The 18,360-nt window shown below is 48.8% G+C and overlaps 1 protein-coding gene across 1 annotated transcript in view; it reads right to left on the bottom strand.

The window, feature by feature from the left end:
• The window catches only part of TBX5 (T-box transcription factor 5), an 82,056-nt gene extending 67,341 nt beyond the window's left edge, over window positions 1-14,715 (bottom strand). Inside the window, exon 1 of the mRNA XM_088800992.1 lies at window positions 14,577-14,715. Coding sequence (XP_088657118.1) covers window positions 14,577-14,667 — 91 coding nt within the window. The 5' untranslated portion in view covers window positions 14,668-14,715. The remainder of the gene's footprint in view (window positions 1-14,576) is intronic.
• Between the last annotated feature and the right edge of the window lie 3,645 nt (window positions 14,716-18,360).

The following is an 18,360-nucleotide window of genomic DNA, read 5'->3' as shown; positions in this document are numbered from 1 at the left end:
TAACAGCTACTAGTTATTGAGTGTTTACCACATATAGCTCCTTTAATCTCCACCTCAACCTTTACAAGCCAGCCCTTATGTCTCCATTTTACAAAGGAAGAAACCGAGGGTCAGCAAGGTGAAGGCTACCCAACATCCCATGTGCACACGTGACATTGAAAATGTTTGGTAAAGCCAGCCGTGCATACACTCAAAGTCCCAGCATTCTTCCGGGCATCAATTTGATAGAAACTCTTGTACATAGAATAATAACCGGCACATATGAAGAAACAAGCACGAAGATGTTCATTGTATCATTGTTTATAGTGGTGAGAATAAAAAGGAAACAACCTAAATATCCATCAACAGAGAAAGTGGCCTTGGATTGGTTACTTAACTGTACGCCTCAGTTTCCTTACCCAGATAATGAGGACAGCAATAGTACGTTTCTCATAGATTTGAGAATTAAGTGAATTTGTTACATAAACTGCCTGGAACAGTGCTTGGCACATGGAAAATGCTATGTATGTGTTAGCTACGATTATTATTCTACAGATGATTGCTATGTAACAATTAAAATGAACAAAATCTATTTATATAATATTTGCAATTATGTATTATATCTATTTACCAAGACAAATTAAACTCAGAAATATAATGTTGGGTGAAAAAAGCAAATTGTAGAACTGTCTACACAGTATGAGGTTCATGCAAATTAAGGAATACAAACTGAATTTTTGCGTCACTTATGGAGAAGTGCATATTTTATAAAAGCCTAAAAATGTGGACTGCAGATAATTACCAAAATTATGATAATGGTTACCTTCAAGGATAGGAAGAGACAGGGGATGAGGTTAGAAAAAGGAAAAGCACTTCAACTTTATAACATTTTACTTCTGTTGTTAAAAAAAAAAAAAAAGATTTGACATGAATATGACCACAAGTTAATAGGTGGGGTTTTTTCTGGGTGTAAGTACACAGGTATTAGAGATATTAATCTATGTACTTTTCTGTATTTAAATAATTTTTTCCAAGTGTAAAGAAAAAGCCCACAAAATTTTTGTTTTTGTGGCTCTGAGAAGCCCACCATCACCACATTTGTGATCTCGTTACCCTCCTAATTTTTTGGCTTTTTCCTGGTAGAAAAGAGGAATAGATTTTACTTACTAATGAGCAAAAACAGAAAAGCATCATTTACCATCCAACTGTACGACGGTCTTTGCAAAGAACTATGAAGTCACTGTCTAAACATATCTCCAGGGAAGAACGCAGCGTTAGCTGCTGTCTCCATAAGGTGCAGAAAACTTCAACCGCACACCTTAAACCGCAGACCCCAGCCTGAGAGAGCCCTCCATTACCAACCTGCAAATTCTCTCCAAAGAATGCAGGGGAAACACCTTCTACCAAAGGTAGAATATTTCCTGCCAAGATATGAGTCAATTTAAGTAAACAATGCTTGAGCATACTTATAAAAGGGGATGAATTTTTACCCAGAAGAATGCATTTAAAAAGGCAATGGATAATTTATAATTCCTGCAGCAGCCTTAAATTTGTAAATACCACCCTACTTTTTAATATGACCACAGACATTTTCAAGTTTACGCAAATTTCCTTCCTTATTGAGGTCTACCCACATGCAAAGTAGCCAGATTCTGGGTTCAGGCATTTGCTTCAACTGCTGATATCACACACACACACACACACACACACACACACACACACACACACATAACAGAAATACCAATTCTACTTTGTACAACCATCCTCTCATTTTGGAAGAAACCAGGCTTAGACAATTTTAGCATCTTCCCCCTTTTTCGAATGTTTCAAGCTGTAGGATACTTCCTCTGATGGTAAAACCTAATTCCTCAATTATTTTTCGAGCCACAGTCTAAGATTCTATGACCTACATCAGGAAGGAACCCAGGGAAGGAGAATGGGACAGCAAGACAGAGTGACTAGATCACATTTATTATTCATTCTAATATTAATAGCTACTATTCATGTATCCTTTCTCTGGGTGAGGTACAATCCTAAATGCTTTGCATGTTTTGTCACATTTAATCCTCATAGGAAACCTTTAAGGCAGGTACTAATATCAACCCCATTTTACAGATGAGAAAACCAAGGCAGAGAAGTTGAAGAACTTGCTCAAGATCACAGAGCTAAAAAGTCATGGCCCAGTGGATGGATCCAGGCACCTGAACTCTCTCACACAAGGCTACATGTTGAGTCTAAAAGGTTACCATTCAAATAAGAAGCAATTAACCATGCATAGATTATATCCAGAAATATACAAGAAAGGAGCCACTTTTGGAATTGCCTGGGAAGAAGGAAACTGGAGGTCTGCCGAAAGGGGCTGAGCTGGAGACATATTTTCACTGCATAATTTTAAATGAGAGTTTGAATTTACGTTTCGTACTATACAAGCATATATGAAACTAACACATATTGTAGCATCTTGAACATGTAGTGCCCTGGACATCTTAGACACTCAAGAGCCATGCTGACTTGGCTCTGAGTTAGTCCCATCTGCCACAAGCTAGGATTGCTGGTATTTTCTCGGGTGTTACTCTGGTGGAAAAGGAATGCATTTGAAGTTTGAAGGCATCACACGCAGAAGCCCCATTCTCAGATAAGAGGAAATTTGGTAACCTCCAGCTCCTACCTTTAAGGGCTCTGCGCCGGAATCTGAGCGCCACATCCGATCTTAACCGGGACATTTTCTGAAACCATATTCTCACACCCCATTACCTTTCAGGGCTTAGAGCTGGCTCCGGGAATGAGGACTCACTAGGATTTATGGGAACCGCTGTAGGAGCTGTAGAAAAGGACAGACTTGGGACCAAATCCTCTTGAAGCATCGAGTCCACGGGTGGGTTTCCTATGCGCAGCCGAGACATGCCTGACTCCCTTCTGTCTCCAACTTCCAGTCCACCTCTCGGTGCCTTCTGCTACCATGTCTTCTGGCAAAACTATCTGCATTTACATGAGAACCGCTCCACCTGCCTTTGTCTGGACTTTAGCTGTTCTCTCTCAAGCATTTTGTTTTCACATATTCACTTGTGAGTGCTGCGAGATGAGATGGAAATCAAGGATAAGACAAGGGTTAGAGGAGTTGGAAAAAGGGGGGAAAATGTGGACGGGGAGGAGGATGCTGAAATAGAGGTTAGTGAGATTGTAGTTATTCCATTTAGGGTAATAGACTATCTGGGTTTGGAAACATCTTCCTAAGTATGTGACCTCGGGCAGCAGATTTGCCTCTCAGAGCCTCAGTTTATATACCTGTAAAATGGGGCTACAGATGCCTCTTGGCAAAACTGATGCAAGGATGAAATGAGATGTTTTTAAAATGGTTGGCTGCACCCCTGCACACATGGTGAGGGTTCACCAGATGGTAAGCATCCTTCTGAAAGGGAAAAGAGAAGAGAAGGGGGCAATCTGGGGGCTGCTGGGGAAAGGACCATGAGGACCACAACCATTTCCTATTGTTTTTTTCAATTCAATTAAGAATTTCCTTTGGCATAGGTAAAACGTGCAAGAGGCAAAACAGCAGGAAACGGACAAAAGAGTACACAGTGAAAAGTGAAAATTTCTCCCTCAACTATTCAGTCAACTTCCTAGAAGTAACTGGTGACAAGGTGACAGGGTCTTTTCTGTACACCCTTCCACAAAGCTTGTACATGAGCACATGTTTCCTCTCGCAAACAATAGCATGCTATGCAAACTGTTCTGCCCCTGGCTTTTAATTTTATATTTTTACGTATATCCCACAGATCTGTTCTTATCTGTACGTACAGAGAGCCCTCAATCTTTTCCACTGCTGCATAATATTTTACTGCTCTTTTTACCATGATTAGTTTCAGCACATCCCCATTAATATCTATCAAGTGGTTTTCCAACTTTTGCTGTGACAGCAGTGCTGCACTGAATGTCCTTATACAGATCTCCTTTTTGCCTGTGTATGTTTACATCTGTAGGATCAACATCTCGGAGGGAAATTGCTGAGTTAAAGGGGTATGCTCTCCTATTTTTTGGTGGATGTGCCACATTGTGCCCCCCCCCCATATTGGTTGTAACCATTTACCCTCTCCCACACCCTCATTGGCACTGTCTGTTAATTAAATGTTTTCATTTTTACCAATCCTCTTACTGGTTTCTAAGCTTCAAGAGAGCTCAGCAAACAATGGCTTAAAAAGCAAGACTCATGCTGCTGAGGTCATTCCAGAAAAGCCAGACATAAAGGGCTGTGGTCAGGAAAATGAAGAGGGAGGCTGCTACGAGCATTTCTTTCCTGAAGCCACCTCCTGGATCCCCACACAAGAGCACCTCTTTCTCCCTGTTTCTAGAAGCACAAGTCCCCAGCATGGGTCCCAGGGGAGCGTCTCCCTGCAGGAGGCTACGTTTGCCCTGGTGTTGCCACTGGCTCAGAGATGTCAACATTTTCTTCCTGTCTGGTCTGAACTGCAGGCTGAGTTTCAGGCCTGGGAGGAAATGACCTCTTATTAATAAGGAAGCTTGGGAAAGGTAGATGGGGTGGAGGCGACTTACAGGGGCACAGTGGTCAAATGTTAATATTCTCATCACCTAGGAAAAGGGGCAAGGGTGGAGAATTCCTACACTCTTTGTCAAAGCAAAGAAGTGAAATGGTTAGAAGATGGATGTTGGTGGCTCTGAACAGCATATTATGGAACATGAAGCTTTTCATTCAGGTATATTTATGTGATTTTTATTTACCTAATAAATACAACAATGGATGAACAGCTGTTGAGAAAGGGGAGACCTGGGCTCAGAAAGGGGGGAAAAAAAGAAATCTGTCATCCAGGAAGGGAGCTAGGTGGTCCCAGCAGGAGTTTAAGCTTGGGTGGTTGTTTGTCTTCTTGAAATTCATGCTAACTCTTGGCGAGGTTTTCTCCTGGGCTCTCAGGACAGACCAAGATGAGAATAAAATGGGCAGCAGACACGCACAGACCCTGATATGTACGTGTGGATGATAACACATAGGACAGACTGCTGATAACTGGGTATTTCCCCCAGATATTTCGTTCACATGAACAATCCTGCTGACTCTGGAACCTTTGAATTGGTATTAACCTTCTAGCCCGGTCTCCTCTCCAAGACACCCAGTCCTGGAGAGGCTGGTGCTAACTGAACGCAGGACTTCTGGATGCTGGTATTAAAGGTGCCTCCCTTTCTGATTTTCTCCAGGCCAATGTAACCTGTCTTTAGTTGGATTTTCCATAATCAAGACAGTTTCAGTTCAACTGCTGCACATTCTAAGCCAAGCAGTGCAGAACTCAAGCAGAAGGAAAAGGAAAGGAGGGAAGAAAATAAAATAATAGGTGGGTGTGAGGGGGTAAGGGGAAATGCAAATCGTATAAATAAAGAAAAATACACCAGAGAGAAGGGGTGGGGCTTGGAATCCTGCAAATGTGAGGAGAAAAAGAAGGGAAAGCAAGAAAGAAAATTGAGCATATAATCGGAAAGACGGGATCCAGGAGGGAAGGCGAAAGCAGAAAGAGAAACAAGAAAGGGAAGAAGGAAGGTGGGAGGGAGGAGGGGGAAAGGAAAAGAAGGAAAGAAAATGATGAAACAGGAGGGAGGGAGGAAGTTAAAACTTGGAGGAGAAAGAAAGCAGAAGAGACCCAGAGGACGCTGCAGGATGAGAAATGGTCAAGACAGCTTCCGACTGGCAGTGTTTCGGAAACTCTGTCCAAAGCACTCCCTTTTGCGGCAGCACATACGTCTAACCTCTTACAAGCTTTTGCTTATGGCTAGGCATATAAAGGCATTTTCGATTAAACCTAATTAGACGAGCTAAAAGGCCTCCCCGGCGGGGCTGGAAGGAGGAAGCAGGGCCCCATCTCCCGTGACCCAGGCTATGAGGACATCGGGGCCCTGCGCACCGGAGGCCAGGACCTCGGCCTGGTCCCTTTCTCTCCGGCTAGCGAGGCCACCCGGTTTGGGACAGAGTCTTTCCCAATGTCCAGTTGCTCAGGCGCGGGGATGGAGCCCGCAAACAGCCTCGGCGCATCGGTGCGCGCTGCTCCGGCTCCAAGTCTCTTTAGAACTCACAACCCGCCTTTCTCGAGCCGCCGCGCTTAGGCCTCTTTACAACACAAACCTATAATTTACACATTTTGATTCCGCCTGTAATTTCGCCCTCCGAGCTCCGATGCCATAAAACTCGTGGGGCCTGGCAAAGGGACCCCCACCCCACCCCACCCCCAAGGCCCCAGCTCTCCCAGAAGTTCCCTGTACTGCTTCAAATAATCGCGTGGAAGGCGGCCAAGAATAACTAGAAAATAAACACAGCTCCCCCGGCCCTCAGAGCGCAGGCCCTGGGTCCCTGCCGGCCCCACCTGGCTCTCGGGCCCCGGGGAGGCGCTGAGGCGGCACCGAGAGCTCCGTGCTGGTCGAGCTGCGGGTAACCCTGGAACCACTCCTGGACCTCCATTCAAAACTGGTGACCCTGCGCTGGCTGGCCTTTGTCCCCGCTGTCTTTCCTAGGGGGAACATCGTCTGGCTTCCGACCTCTGTCCGAAAAATGAACGACAATAAAGAACGTACGCGGACTTGAGGGAGTTTTTTCTTCTAAGCTCCGGAACTTCCCGAGAAGATAAGAGATCGCGCCCTCATGCTTCTGTTAACCCTCGAGGACTTCTCCTGTGGGGGTGCGCCAAGGACTGTGCAGAAGTGCCAGGGCAGCGGGAATGCCCAAATGTACGTGTGTGTGTATAAAATGAAGTGTATACGCGCTAATGCGCGTGCAAAGAATTGTGTGGGCGCAAAGATGAATCTGTCCGCAGATAATTATGCATAGATTTCCGTGGCTCAGAAGATGCAAACAACACATGCAAACGATTAGCGATGTGCAAATAATTCCGGGCCCACGTGCAGGACAATTTGGGGTGCGCAAGTATGTGCGTACAATTCTTGGGGCAAATTGTTCCGTGTGCAAGCGTGTTGGTGTTCGCACCTACGTTTCTACCGCTGCAAACAATTGTGCTGATGTGTGATATCTTTACAGAGCCGAAGAAAAAGGGCCCCCAAAAATCGTGTCTCTAAGGTTCGTCAGGGTGCACATCTGCGAAATTGGCTAAGTCCCGAGAAGCTGCGCGTGGAAGAAAAAATTGTCTTGCTTCCCACGGTGCCATCTCCACGCAGACTCTGCCTACTCCGGGAGCCCAAGGAAAGCAGGGGGTGGAAGAGCGGATAGGCATTTTGGGGTCCTCTCTGTGCCTCTCCCAAACTTCCGGCTCTGAGAGGTCCCCGCATTCAGGGCAGTGGCTTGCGTTTACACAGCGCTGTGCGGCGCATACGGTCACGAATTCCCTCCCACGTGCGGTCTCCTTGCTGCCGCCACAGAGTGCCGGGACCCTGCCAAGGTCTCCCAGTGCCCCGGAACCTCCTAAAACCTTCTTGAGCCCGGTGCAAGCGACCCAGACCAGCGTCACCGGGAGAAAATTCTTGCGTTTTACCAAGCGCTCGAGCACACTGCAATACCCCAGTTGACAACCACTGGGGAAAAGGTGGGGACAGTAAGCCCATGTGTCCCCCACGGGCACTGTAATGGCGAAGCATGCCCCAGCTAAAGCAGTCCCTCCCAGTACGCACACGTGTGTCCAGAATTATAATACAATATAACACATCGTAATATTGGATGTTATGCCGCATTTACCTTCCATTAGGATGTGTATATTGTGTTAGGCTGTGCTTATGTGTTTGTTACGATGTGCTGTGATATTGTATCTCTCAATCTCACTACCATGCCCCACGCACCTACTCGATTACTTGACCCGCACGGTGACCCCGGAAGCAAGACTCAATTCTCCCACTGCACGCAGGAGGCACAGAGAGGGACACTTGCCCAAAGTTATCCAGCTAGAAAAGGGCAGGGTTTGGGTTGGAACCCACAGCTTGGGGACTGGCAGTAAAGGTGAGAAGCGGGCATCCCCCCACACAGCTCGGGTAGAAGAGATGCTCCACCACACACGGCTGTTTCTGGAATAGCCCAACAATATAGATTTATTTTATGACGCTCACACCATCTGGCTGAGATGGGCGGCTGCCAGTCGACACTCTGCCACCCTCTGGCTGAGAACTCAGCTCCGAAAGGCCTGTAGCTCCACTAGCGGAGCTCAGACCCCATCTTGGCCCAGCCATCCCTCCTCCTGCCCCCTTTATTGAACGACCTGAGGAGGAAAATACTGTCACCCTCCTGTCCTGGTTCACAGATGAGAATGAAGTTCAGAGAGGTTAAATCGCTTGCCCAATGTCACTCAGCAAATGATGAGAGGTACAGTTCAGACATTCCAACTGCAGAACCCTTGATTTTAACACCTACATTCCCAGCCCCACCTGAGGTGTCCAGTGTAACTGGACTCCCAAGGTAGGTGGGGGACCGCCGGCGGGGAAACAGATCCTAGTGACACTGTTCTTAACATTTGGGACTTAGGAACATCCTTGGGGTGCAATAAAAACAGGGAGGAGGAGATCCATGAACTTGGATTAAAGTCTCTGGAACCACGATTGAGGTCCAGGGCCTGGTATGTGATTGGGTTGGAGCCCCCCCAGGCTTCCTAGGGGACAGAGGATGGATCCTTCACATAGCCTAAATTTCTCTCCTCTTCTGTGCTGGCTGGAAGGGGAAGGCGGGGGACGCCCACGCAGACACAGCCACAGGACACAGTTTGACCCCCTGCCTCCAACTGTAAAAGTCAAGGGGACACTGTCTTCTCTAGACACTCAAAAATGTCCCCCACAACTAGGGAGAGAACAAGAACCAACCCCAATACCCGAGGAGCCTCGGGGAGGGGACTTCTCCGTCTTGGTGTTCAGACTTTCTTGCTTCCAAGCAAAGGTGGACACTGGTAAGATGAAGGGCAGGAGAGAGGACTCAAGACCCGTCGTGCCTGAATTATTCCCCCCTGCCCCCAGCCGGCCATACGTTTTCCTTTCCAAATATCCAAATCCCTGGGTAAACCTTGTGTTCTGCTCGGGTAGAACCGGCCTCATCCTAGGGCTCTGTCGGAGGTACTAGACGCCGGGGAAACCCTCTCCCTTGCAGGGGCTCTCCAGGAAACGGAAGGGTCAGAAATTGGCGCCTCCGGCAAACCGATATCCGCTCCCGGTGAGATCTAACAGACGTTTCCGAAGCTGCAAAAGTCGACAAAATCGTCCCAAACCCTGGCCCGACTCTGCCGCTGCCCAGTTCCTCCCGCTGGGTTTGAGGGGCAAGCGGCTGCCAAGTGCAAGGAGAGAGATGTTTAAAACAAACAAACACAGGGTTTTTTGTTTTGTTTTGTTTTGCCTTTCAAGATAAAACACGTGTATCTACACCTTCCTTGAAAGAATAAAGAAGGGAACTAGAAAGTTTTCCGGAAATTTTGGCCTTCGCTTTCCCTCTCCCATATACACTTAATTATCTGGACATTTGGGGAAAGGTTAGAGATTTAGTGTCTGGGTGGCTGGAAGCAGCGCTGTGATTTTTCTATTTCTGTGTGTATGTTGGGGAGTGCTGTCTGTGTGTATGGGGGGGGGAGTGGGTACCTCATTTGTGAAACCTGGTGCCAATTTGGGGACTCTTCCCTAGGCAGGGAAAACACCTTGAAACCCATAAAGTCTGAGAAGAGGCCAAGTGGACCGTCCTCACCACACCCATTTCTTCCTCCCTTCATCCCAGCCCTGGGGGCGTCGGGGAAATTTGGCAAAAGAAAAAAAACTCCAGACGTTTCTGGAAAATTCAGGAGACGGTGTACCCTTCCGAGTCATAGCTGGAGGACTATTTCACCCTTTGCTAACAGAATCTGGACAATTGTCCCCCGTAAGAACAGATTTTGACCGCCTGGCAAATCCAGGAAATTCTGGATAAGTCAGTATAATAACATCTGGGTAATTGGAAATTTCGCCTGGATAATTCAAGAGACATATGATGGGGGAATTTGTAACGAGGCAGCGATTTCGAGCCAAGATAAAAAGTTTAGTTGGGTTTTTCGTTTTGTTTTAATTCAAAACGCGCGGTTTTGGCTAGAATTTCCGCCTCCACCACACTCCCGAGGCACTGAGAACTACATCGTGATGGACACTTTCATCCGAGGCCAAGCCCCCCTGGAGCAAAGCCCTGGCTCGGCGGGGCCGAAGTGGGGGCCACTCGGAGGGAAGGGTCGGTGGGCGCGCGCGGAGCACATTTGCCCGCGCGCACCCAGAAAAGATGACATAAGTGGCGCTGACGAGTGCTGCCCGGCTTGAAACGCGCTTAAATAAAGGGTCCGCCGGCAGCGTGGGCCGGAGGGATTGCCTCACACTCCGGAATCGGGCCCAGACACGTTTAGAAATGTTTTGCTGGACGCCTGCCCCGCGAGGGCGACAGCGGCAGCCGGCGGCCTGGGCGAAGCTGCGCTGCGGGTCACAGGCTGGCGCTGAGTGGCGGCCGTGGTGAAGCAGAAAGTCTCCTGCCTTTGCCTCTGTGTGTGTGTGTGTGTGTGTGTGTGTGTGTGTGTGTGTGTGTACACGCGCACCCTTCACGTTTGTGTCCCCCTTGGGGGCAGGGCTCTGTCTGCAGCACCCCAGCTGTGACCAGAAAGGCGTTGAGGAAGTGAACAGACAAGAGTTTGGCACCGACTGAGGCACTGTTGGTTTTAACATCGGTTTCCCCCGTGATCCGAGGGCTGCGCGGGGCAGAGGTCCATCCTGGTCACAGCTGGGTCCCCAGAGCCCAGAAGGGAGCTTGAAACTAATGGGATATTATTTATTGAGTGAATGAAGGAATCCAGAAATCAGGTTTTCAATCCTATCATAATCCCTTCTGGGACACTGAATGTCTCTCTCTGGCCCACGTCCCCTCATAGAATAACAGGGCAGTCTTGTGGTTCCTGCCAGGCAGTCACAACTCAGTCATAATAAGTGATAACCACAATAACATCTGACACTCATTGACCACCTACGCTTTTCATCAAGCTTTATATTTAATTCCCTAAGAACTAATAGGGGTAGGTACCCTTATATTCCCATTTTACAGATGAACAAACCGGAGCTCCAAACAGCTAATAAACTAAGGCTGCCTAGTTCACTCAGGGACTTGATGACTGTGTGAGTCCCGTGCTCTGCAGGCCAGCGTCACTCACGCGTGCTGAGCCGGTGGCCCCCAATTTCTCCAGACTTACTACAATTCTCCACAAGTCCTTCCAACAGCACTGAGGGTCTGCTTCTTCCCTAGCTGTGTATCTATCTGAATCCAAGCAGCCCAGCCAGACTAAGCCAGGACCCTTGGAGGAGGCTGCAACCAGCTCTAAACTTATAGATCAGGGCTAGGGCCCATAACTGTTTGGGCATCTGTGTTCACTCGCCCTTACTCTGGAGGCGAGAAGAGATCCTGCCCAAAGCCGCGCATAAAACTACTTCTTAGAATCCCTAAAGCCCCTAAGAACCTAAAGTGTCCCCAGGTCACTGCAGAAAGGGTCCTGAGAAAGGTCACTCCAGGGGCGGATGTGACGGATTTAAGCCCTGCGCCTTCACTCTGTGCGCCCCACCCGCGTCTTTACGCACCGGAGCAATTGCGCCCCGCGCGTTGGCGCAAAATAGGATCCTGCCCGCTGGTCTCCAGTCCCTCCAGGCTTCGGCCACTGCACACTAGTCAACGTAATGAATGGAGAGAGAAAAGAGGGGAGGGGAAGGAGGGGGCATTGTGAAGGGGGTGAAATATCTTGGAAATAATACACGGAGAGAAGGAAATATGGACAACAGTTTATCAGCACCCCGCCCCCATTGCCCGCATGTTTAAAACCCCTAAGTAATTTTAGATCGTGTCTTCAGTTAATATATCTCTCTCCCTTTCCCGCGGGCTGACAGGGAAGCGCCGTTGCTGCAAGATGTCTGCAGAAAAGGGTCTTTAAGAGTTTCCACATTGTTTAGCTACACAAACGTGTTTGTGGTTCCCGAGGTCCTCCCCCTCCCCCACCCGCCTCCGAATCTCATTTCACTTTATGACTCCAATTGTTTGAGGATGCCCGCGCCACATAAATCCTGCTTCGAGATTAATCTTTCTGCTCGCTCGCGCTGGGCGCAGTGATTTTTTTTTATTTTTTTTTTCAGTTCTTTAAAAGAGGGCGCCGGGCGGAGATTTATTAACAAGGAAAAATAGTTTATTTTTATAGTCGACCTCGGAAAAGTGGGGGTGGGAGCAGGCTGGGGAAGGGGAGTCGTTCAGATGGATAAACAATGAGGCTGAAGGGGCCGGGGTGTTAAAGACCACTTCAGCTGAGAGTGGGCTGGCGACTTGAACTTTTCTCCTGGCCACTCGCAGCTAGCTGTGGGTGCCCCGCTAGGGGTGTGTGGGACCACGCCAGTACCTTCGAGCTGCATCTGTGTGTCTGCTGATGGAGTGTGTGTGTGTGTGTGTGTGTGTGTGTGTGTGTGTGTGTGTGTGTGTGATTGAGGATCTCACACACTCCAGAGGACAGCTTCTTCAGCGACACGGTGCCCAGAGGGACTCCCTCAAACCGGTCTCTCTCCCCCAAGGGTTGTGATCTTTTTCCTGTGGAAGTGAAATCACTTTGCCGTGACTACATGGATGGCCATCAATGGCCTGCAGAGCACTGTATGCTCTTCGCAAAACTGTGTATGTTGGTGTCTTTTTCTAGAAAAAATTCAGTTTTCATCAGCTTCTCTGTGGCTACTTTGTCATCCAAAAGGTTAAAAACCCACTAATGAAGGAAAAAGCTAAGCTGGGCCTTTCACCTTCCCATGCTGCTGGCAGCTGCGCACTCCACCCGGTTTTGTCCTTCAAATCTGTGTAGCATGTGCCATTAAGGACTAACAATGACTAGAAGCCACCACCTTAATCTGGGGTGTTTTGGAGGCTGATTTTGACTTCATCTTGGACCCATGACACTTAGGATTCTTAGGAACATTAGGTTAAGAGACGAGGGTCCTGAGTGTTGCTTTCAGCCTCCTCTGTGCTGTCTGACCTTGAGCCAGTGGCAGTTCCTCTCTGGACCTCAGTTTCCCTTTAAACTTCTCAAAGGGGCATTTCTAAGGGGTGTGTGTGCGTGTGCGTGCGTGTGTGTTTCCTTTCTTGCAGCCAGCTGCCTTGAGGCTCCATGTAGGAGAAGACCACAATCTGGAATGTTCTGCCACGCACTAAGGTTAAGGTTTTGAGATCCTGGTGAGGAAGGGTGGTTCTTAACCTTTGGGGGAATGTACACCCTACTGGGAAGCTGATTAAAAAGTATCCTTTCTCCACACCAATAAAGGAAACAACAACAACACTCAAATAGGCGATGTTGCATGCAATTTGCTGGATCCCTGGACAGATGAAGGTCCCCTGCTTAAAGCGAAGAGATGGAGCATAAGCCCTGGCCAGTGCCTTAGGGAAGGGCCCCAGCAAGCCTGGGGGCTCCGGGCCCTGTGTGCCCACCGGTCAGAGCCACGCTCAATGCTCCCAGCGAGCAGAGTAGGGCAGGGTGAAAGGGTGAGAGGAGGAGTCCTCTCCTCCTTTGATTCACAGACCCGGGCGCAGCCGGAGACCGCCCGGCACCGCGGCGTCTGTCTGTCTGCGCGTCTGCCCGCGGGTCCCCGGCTGTCCCCAGTGAACTCGAAGCGCGCCGAGCGCGCGCGGTTGGACCAGTGCGAGGGCGCGCGGGGAGCCGACAGCGCCCTGGAGAAGACGCGCTGGGGGGCCAGGTTCTGGCCGCGGTCTCCCAGAGGCCCCGACCCGAGCCGCTTGTTTGGGATACTGGAATTAAAGGCCTCTGAGACGCCTTTGGCTGAGGTCTGCAACCCTTGTCGGAGAATCACTGGCTCCCGGCATCGTTCCTCCCAAACGTCTTTCCCGAGGCTGCGGACACCTGCTCAGAGCAGAAACGGTCCGTGGTTCAACCTGCTTGACCCGGGCGCCTTCTGGGGGAACACACACCCCAGCCAGCTGGGCTCCCTGTTGACTCTCCCTAGACAGTGTCAAATTTTTCTAATACTAATAGACCACCAAAAATAAGGCTCTTTCTATTTTTATAACGCTCTGCCAAACCATCATCTTACTAAACCCCAACGATCCACTTAGTTGCTATTAGAATTTCTCCCTCCAAGAGGGAGGCTAGGCCCAGAGAGGTTAAGCAGCCAGCCCGGGAGTGCACAGTAAAAAGCAGAAAGACTGAACGGAAACTCAGGGCTTCAGACTCCAAATCCCTGTCGTTTTCTAATGCACCACAATCACCTTCTACTACAGGTCTTCCCATCCCAACACGCAGGTACCCCAACATGCATGCTGGCAGCGGAGTGGAAGACTGCACAAGGCGTTATCAGGGGAGGCTCAGTTGTGGGCAAGTGACAAGACACAGCATCTTTACCAGCAACTGGGGGTGAACAGCCCTCTGCATCCCAGCACCTCGTCTCCCACTGCCCTCCTGTTATCCCCATCCTGACGCCCTCGGCGCGCGCCATGAAGTTGCACTGACCCCAAAGCATCCCTGCTTTGGCTCCCACCTCTACACCCCGTCTCCACCCTCCCCACCCCTTCGCTCATAAAATGCCAGCCCAAAGAGAGCAGTCCCCTGAGCGTGGAGGCGCGTCAACCGCTGCACACCCACCTGATGCCTTACCTGGTCGCGGGTGGCTGGGCGAAGATCTGCACTCCGCGGAGCCTACGCGCTGGCGCGGGCGCCCCAGGACGCAATCCGCTCCATCCAGCATCCACTGGCCTCCAGCCGCGTTTCCGGTTGTAGCACTGGGCGCCCCCGGAGTGGGCCCGATAAGCTATCGGCCGGCCCAGGAGGGGCGGTCAGCGGCGAGCCAGGGCACCTCGGGCCGGCTCCCCACTCCGGTCCGGCTGCCTGCCAGCGGCCGCTAAGGACAGCAGCGAGATGCCTGCCGAGGTGTTTCTGGTTACAATCACCTCACACACAGGCCCGCATTCCGCCCCAATCCCCCCCCCCATCCTTACCATTATGTCTGAAGTCACACCTTCTGCCGGGCCTGGGGAGCTTTGTCGGGGTGGGGGCGATGAGTGCTTGAGAGTTGGGCCAAAATTGTTAATCTATAGAGCTTCCAGCAGGTCCGTAAAAAGGAATATTTTTGGTGGTCAGAAACTCAACATTGAGTAGCTATACGGCCTCCTTCTCCTATCCAACGGGAGCTAATTTTCTACCAATTCATCCAGCACAGCTGTGCGTTCCTGATTATTTTCTGGAAGGGCTGAGGCATACAGTTTAATGGATTGATTTGTTTTCACCTTCAGAAAATGGAGGGCTTCAGAGATAAGAAAGGATTTTCAAGAGAAAGCTAATCTTGCCTCTTATGCAGTCTAAAAAATAATAGTGATATTGTAGTTACCATTTATTGAGCCCTTATGTGTTTCCATCCTTTGAAAATGTCTAGGAGGTGGGAAGTATTATTTTGCCCATTTTGCAGATGAAGAACTGAGGCTTAAAAAAGGTGATGTGATGTCCCAGAGTCACAGAGCTGTAGGAAGATCAGCCCCAAATGGCCCTCAATCTGCCTCACCCAGGCACTCAGTAGGTCTGTGATAAAGGTTTGGGGAAGTCTGGATGATGGAGGGAAAGGATGCCTTCACTAGCTTGTCTTGGGGTGCAGCCTGCCACTCAAAGGACAAGCAGTCAGACCCCAAAAGGCCCCATACCATTTCTTCCCCACTCCATGAAATGATTCATGCCCGTGAAGAATTCCAAACAGAATGTCCCTTGATTTGCCCTGAGAATGGGGCTCAGAGGGGTCCAGCCTGACTCACTCTGGATAGGATGGAGTCTGGTGCTTTCCCAGGCTTCAATAAGAATTGCAACCAAACCATTTGGGCTTCTCTGCTAGCCCAGTGTCCCAGGGGTGAAAGCTTAGATTCCAGCCACCCCTCTCCAGGCTGACAGTCTGGTTTCTCTGTTTGGTCCAGCCTAGGAGCTGGAGCCTTCTCCATACCTCTGGGGTCACTCCAGGCTTTGTTGAACCTCCCCCCATCTGGAGAACAGGGCCGCCCAGGATCCATAGAGCAATTAACCTCACCCACCCTCTCCCTACCAGTTTCCTTAAAATAAATGTGACAAACGTGCGCCTAATGATCTGCGGAGGGAAGATGTATATGCTTCAGGACCGTAACACATGGCTCCCTCCCTCCCTGGTGGAGCAGCCGCCGCACTTCAAAGAACAGCCAGTTGGTGATATTACAGGGGTTTCCTGGTTTTCAGGAAACAAACAAACAATCAACCAGGTTCTCTAGGGGTAGAATAACAGCCACAGACCCTCACACTAAAAATGATGATGATAATGATGATGAAGATGAAGATGATGATGATGATGGGGCCAATATTTATTAACTACAGGTGTCAGGTTGGGTGCGAAGAGCTTTGCAGCCCTAACTCATCTGTTCTTTGCAACAACTCTAAGAGGAAGACAATACAACTGTCCCATTTTACAGCCAAGGACCATTGAAGTCACATGTCCACACCGCCATGTCTAGTGGTAGAGCAGGATTTCAATCAGATCTGCTAACCTTTAAATAATAATAATAATAACAATATATTTAAAATAATAAATTCTCATGATTATCAAATAAGAGATGAATATGACATGCAATGACTCCCGACCAGTACTTCTCTGGTTTCCTCTCCTTGCCTCTCCCCTGCTGAGCTCCACCGCTGAGACCCAAGTTTGCGTGTTTTTTTGTATATCTTTTTGTTTTCTGCCTCCTTTTAAATTGCAAATGGAACTCACAATACAAACTGCTCTGCACTTTGCATTTTGATTATTGGGTTAACTTGAGGATGCGTTTTTTTAAAGCCTGGGCTTTTACTCACTGATTACTGTAGGTAAAAAGAGATTTTTGCCAAGCAAACACACCAACAAAAAGGGCGTTGATGAGGCTGGTTTCCTGTGGAACGGTGCGCGATCAAGTTCTGCTCAGGGTCATTTTAGCTGCTCAGGGACACAAACGGAGGGAGGGAGAGAGGAAGAGAGGGAGGCAGAGAATGGAGAGGCAGGAGCGAGGAGGTGGAAAGCGCAGGCATCTCTTACATTCCAATCAGAGATAGCAGATGTCCCAGGAACAAAACATGCTCATCCGCTCTTGGCACAGGGGTGTCACTAGACTTGCATTTCAGAGCAAGAGGTTTTCAAAGCCTTAAATGGTCTCTCAGAGTCGTGGCAGAGCTGTATCCACTCTCCACTCTGTGTGGAGGGGCAGGCTTTCAGGGTGGAGGGCTGAGTGACATCAGCCCCCGCTGGACACCAGGAACTGGGGGGTGAGGCTGGCCTATTTTGGGCCTGGCTCCCCATGTGGTCCTCCCTGCCAGGGTGCAGTGAAGTTTAAGGAATCATCCAGTTCACACCATTCCTCACCCCCAGCCCCAACACAATCACCACTTAATTTTTGTAAATCTCCCTTTTTATATGTTTTGGCTCAAATCACACAGGCAAAGGGATTTTCTCAAATGGTATTTGTGTTCCTATGGTTTTTAAACACAAAGTGCCTTCTTGACAAACCCGTGAAGCTCCAAAGGCTGCTAGGCTATCTGTCTCCCAAGTGGCAGGTGGGCAGGGCCAGGGCCGGTGGAATCTGCTCAGGGAAGTTGGAGTGGCCAGCGTGCAAGGCAAAGGGTAAGTCCCTTGGAGAAGAGTTCCTGACGCACAGTATCTGCTCCTTGTTAGAATAATAATGACCAATGGTTTGGTCTGCGTCTCACTGTCTCCTGGGCCACAGTTAATAGCTCTCTAGCAAAAGATAATAATCCATCCATTTACTCTCGATCTCTTCCATTTCCGTTTTCTCTCACTCCTATTCTCTCTTTGCTCCTCTGTGACCCTTCCTTCTTTCCTTCCCTCTCTCCCTCCCTCCTTCCCTCTCCTCCTTCCTCCCTCCTTTCCTTCCTCTACTTAGCATTCTCTTTTCCCACTATAGCCACGTCTCCCCCTTTACCTCTCTGCTCGGACCTCTATTATTTTGGGAAGGAGAATTATAACATAATGAGAAATACATGCCAAATCTCTGGGGTCTTCCAATTCTGGATCTCTGGGGAACTGATCTTAACTGAAACAGCAAGTCTTGTTTACTATACTGGGGGGACCACAAATGGAAACAACCTACTGAAGGTGCCTTGGCAGTTTGCAGTTCATTTTAAAGGTGCACACATGACTGTTTGCCTTCTAGAAAACTTGTCTAAAGAAATCACCAGAAATGTGGGCAAATATCTGTCTATAAGAATGTCTATAGCAATGAAATATATAACAACAACAACCACCAAAAAAAAAAAAAAGTTAAGCGCTTAGATACACAAAAATAGGAGGTTGGTAAAATTATGCCTTATCTATAGATGGAGAGTTTTGTAGCCACTACAAATCCAATTTTTGCTCTGTAGCCACTAAAAATCCATTTTTAAGTGA

This window comes from Rhinolophus sinicus, chromosome 9 (assembly GCF_057876585.1).
Source record: "Rhinolophus sinicus isolate RSI-liver-muscle chromosome 9, RSI-T2T, whole genome shotgun sequence".
NCBI lineage: Eukaryota > Metazoa > Chordata > Mammalia > Chiroptera > Rhinolophidae > Rhinolophus > Rhinolophus sinicus.
This window is presented reverse-complemented; position numbering and strand designations above follow the sequence as displayed.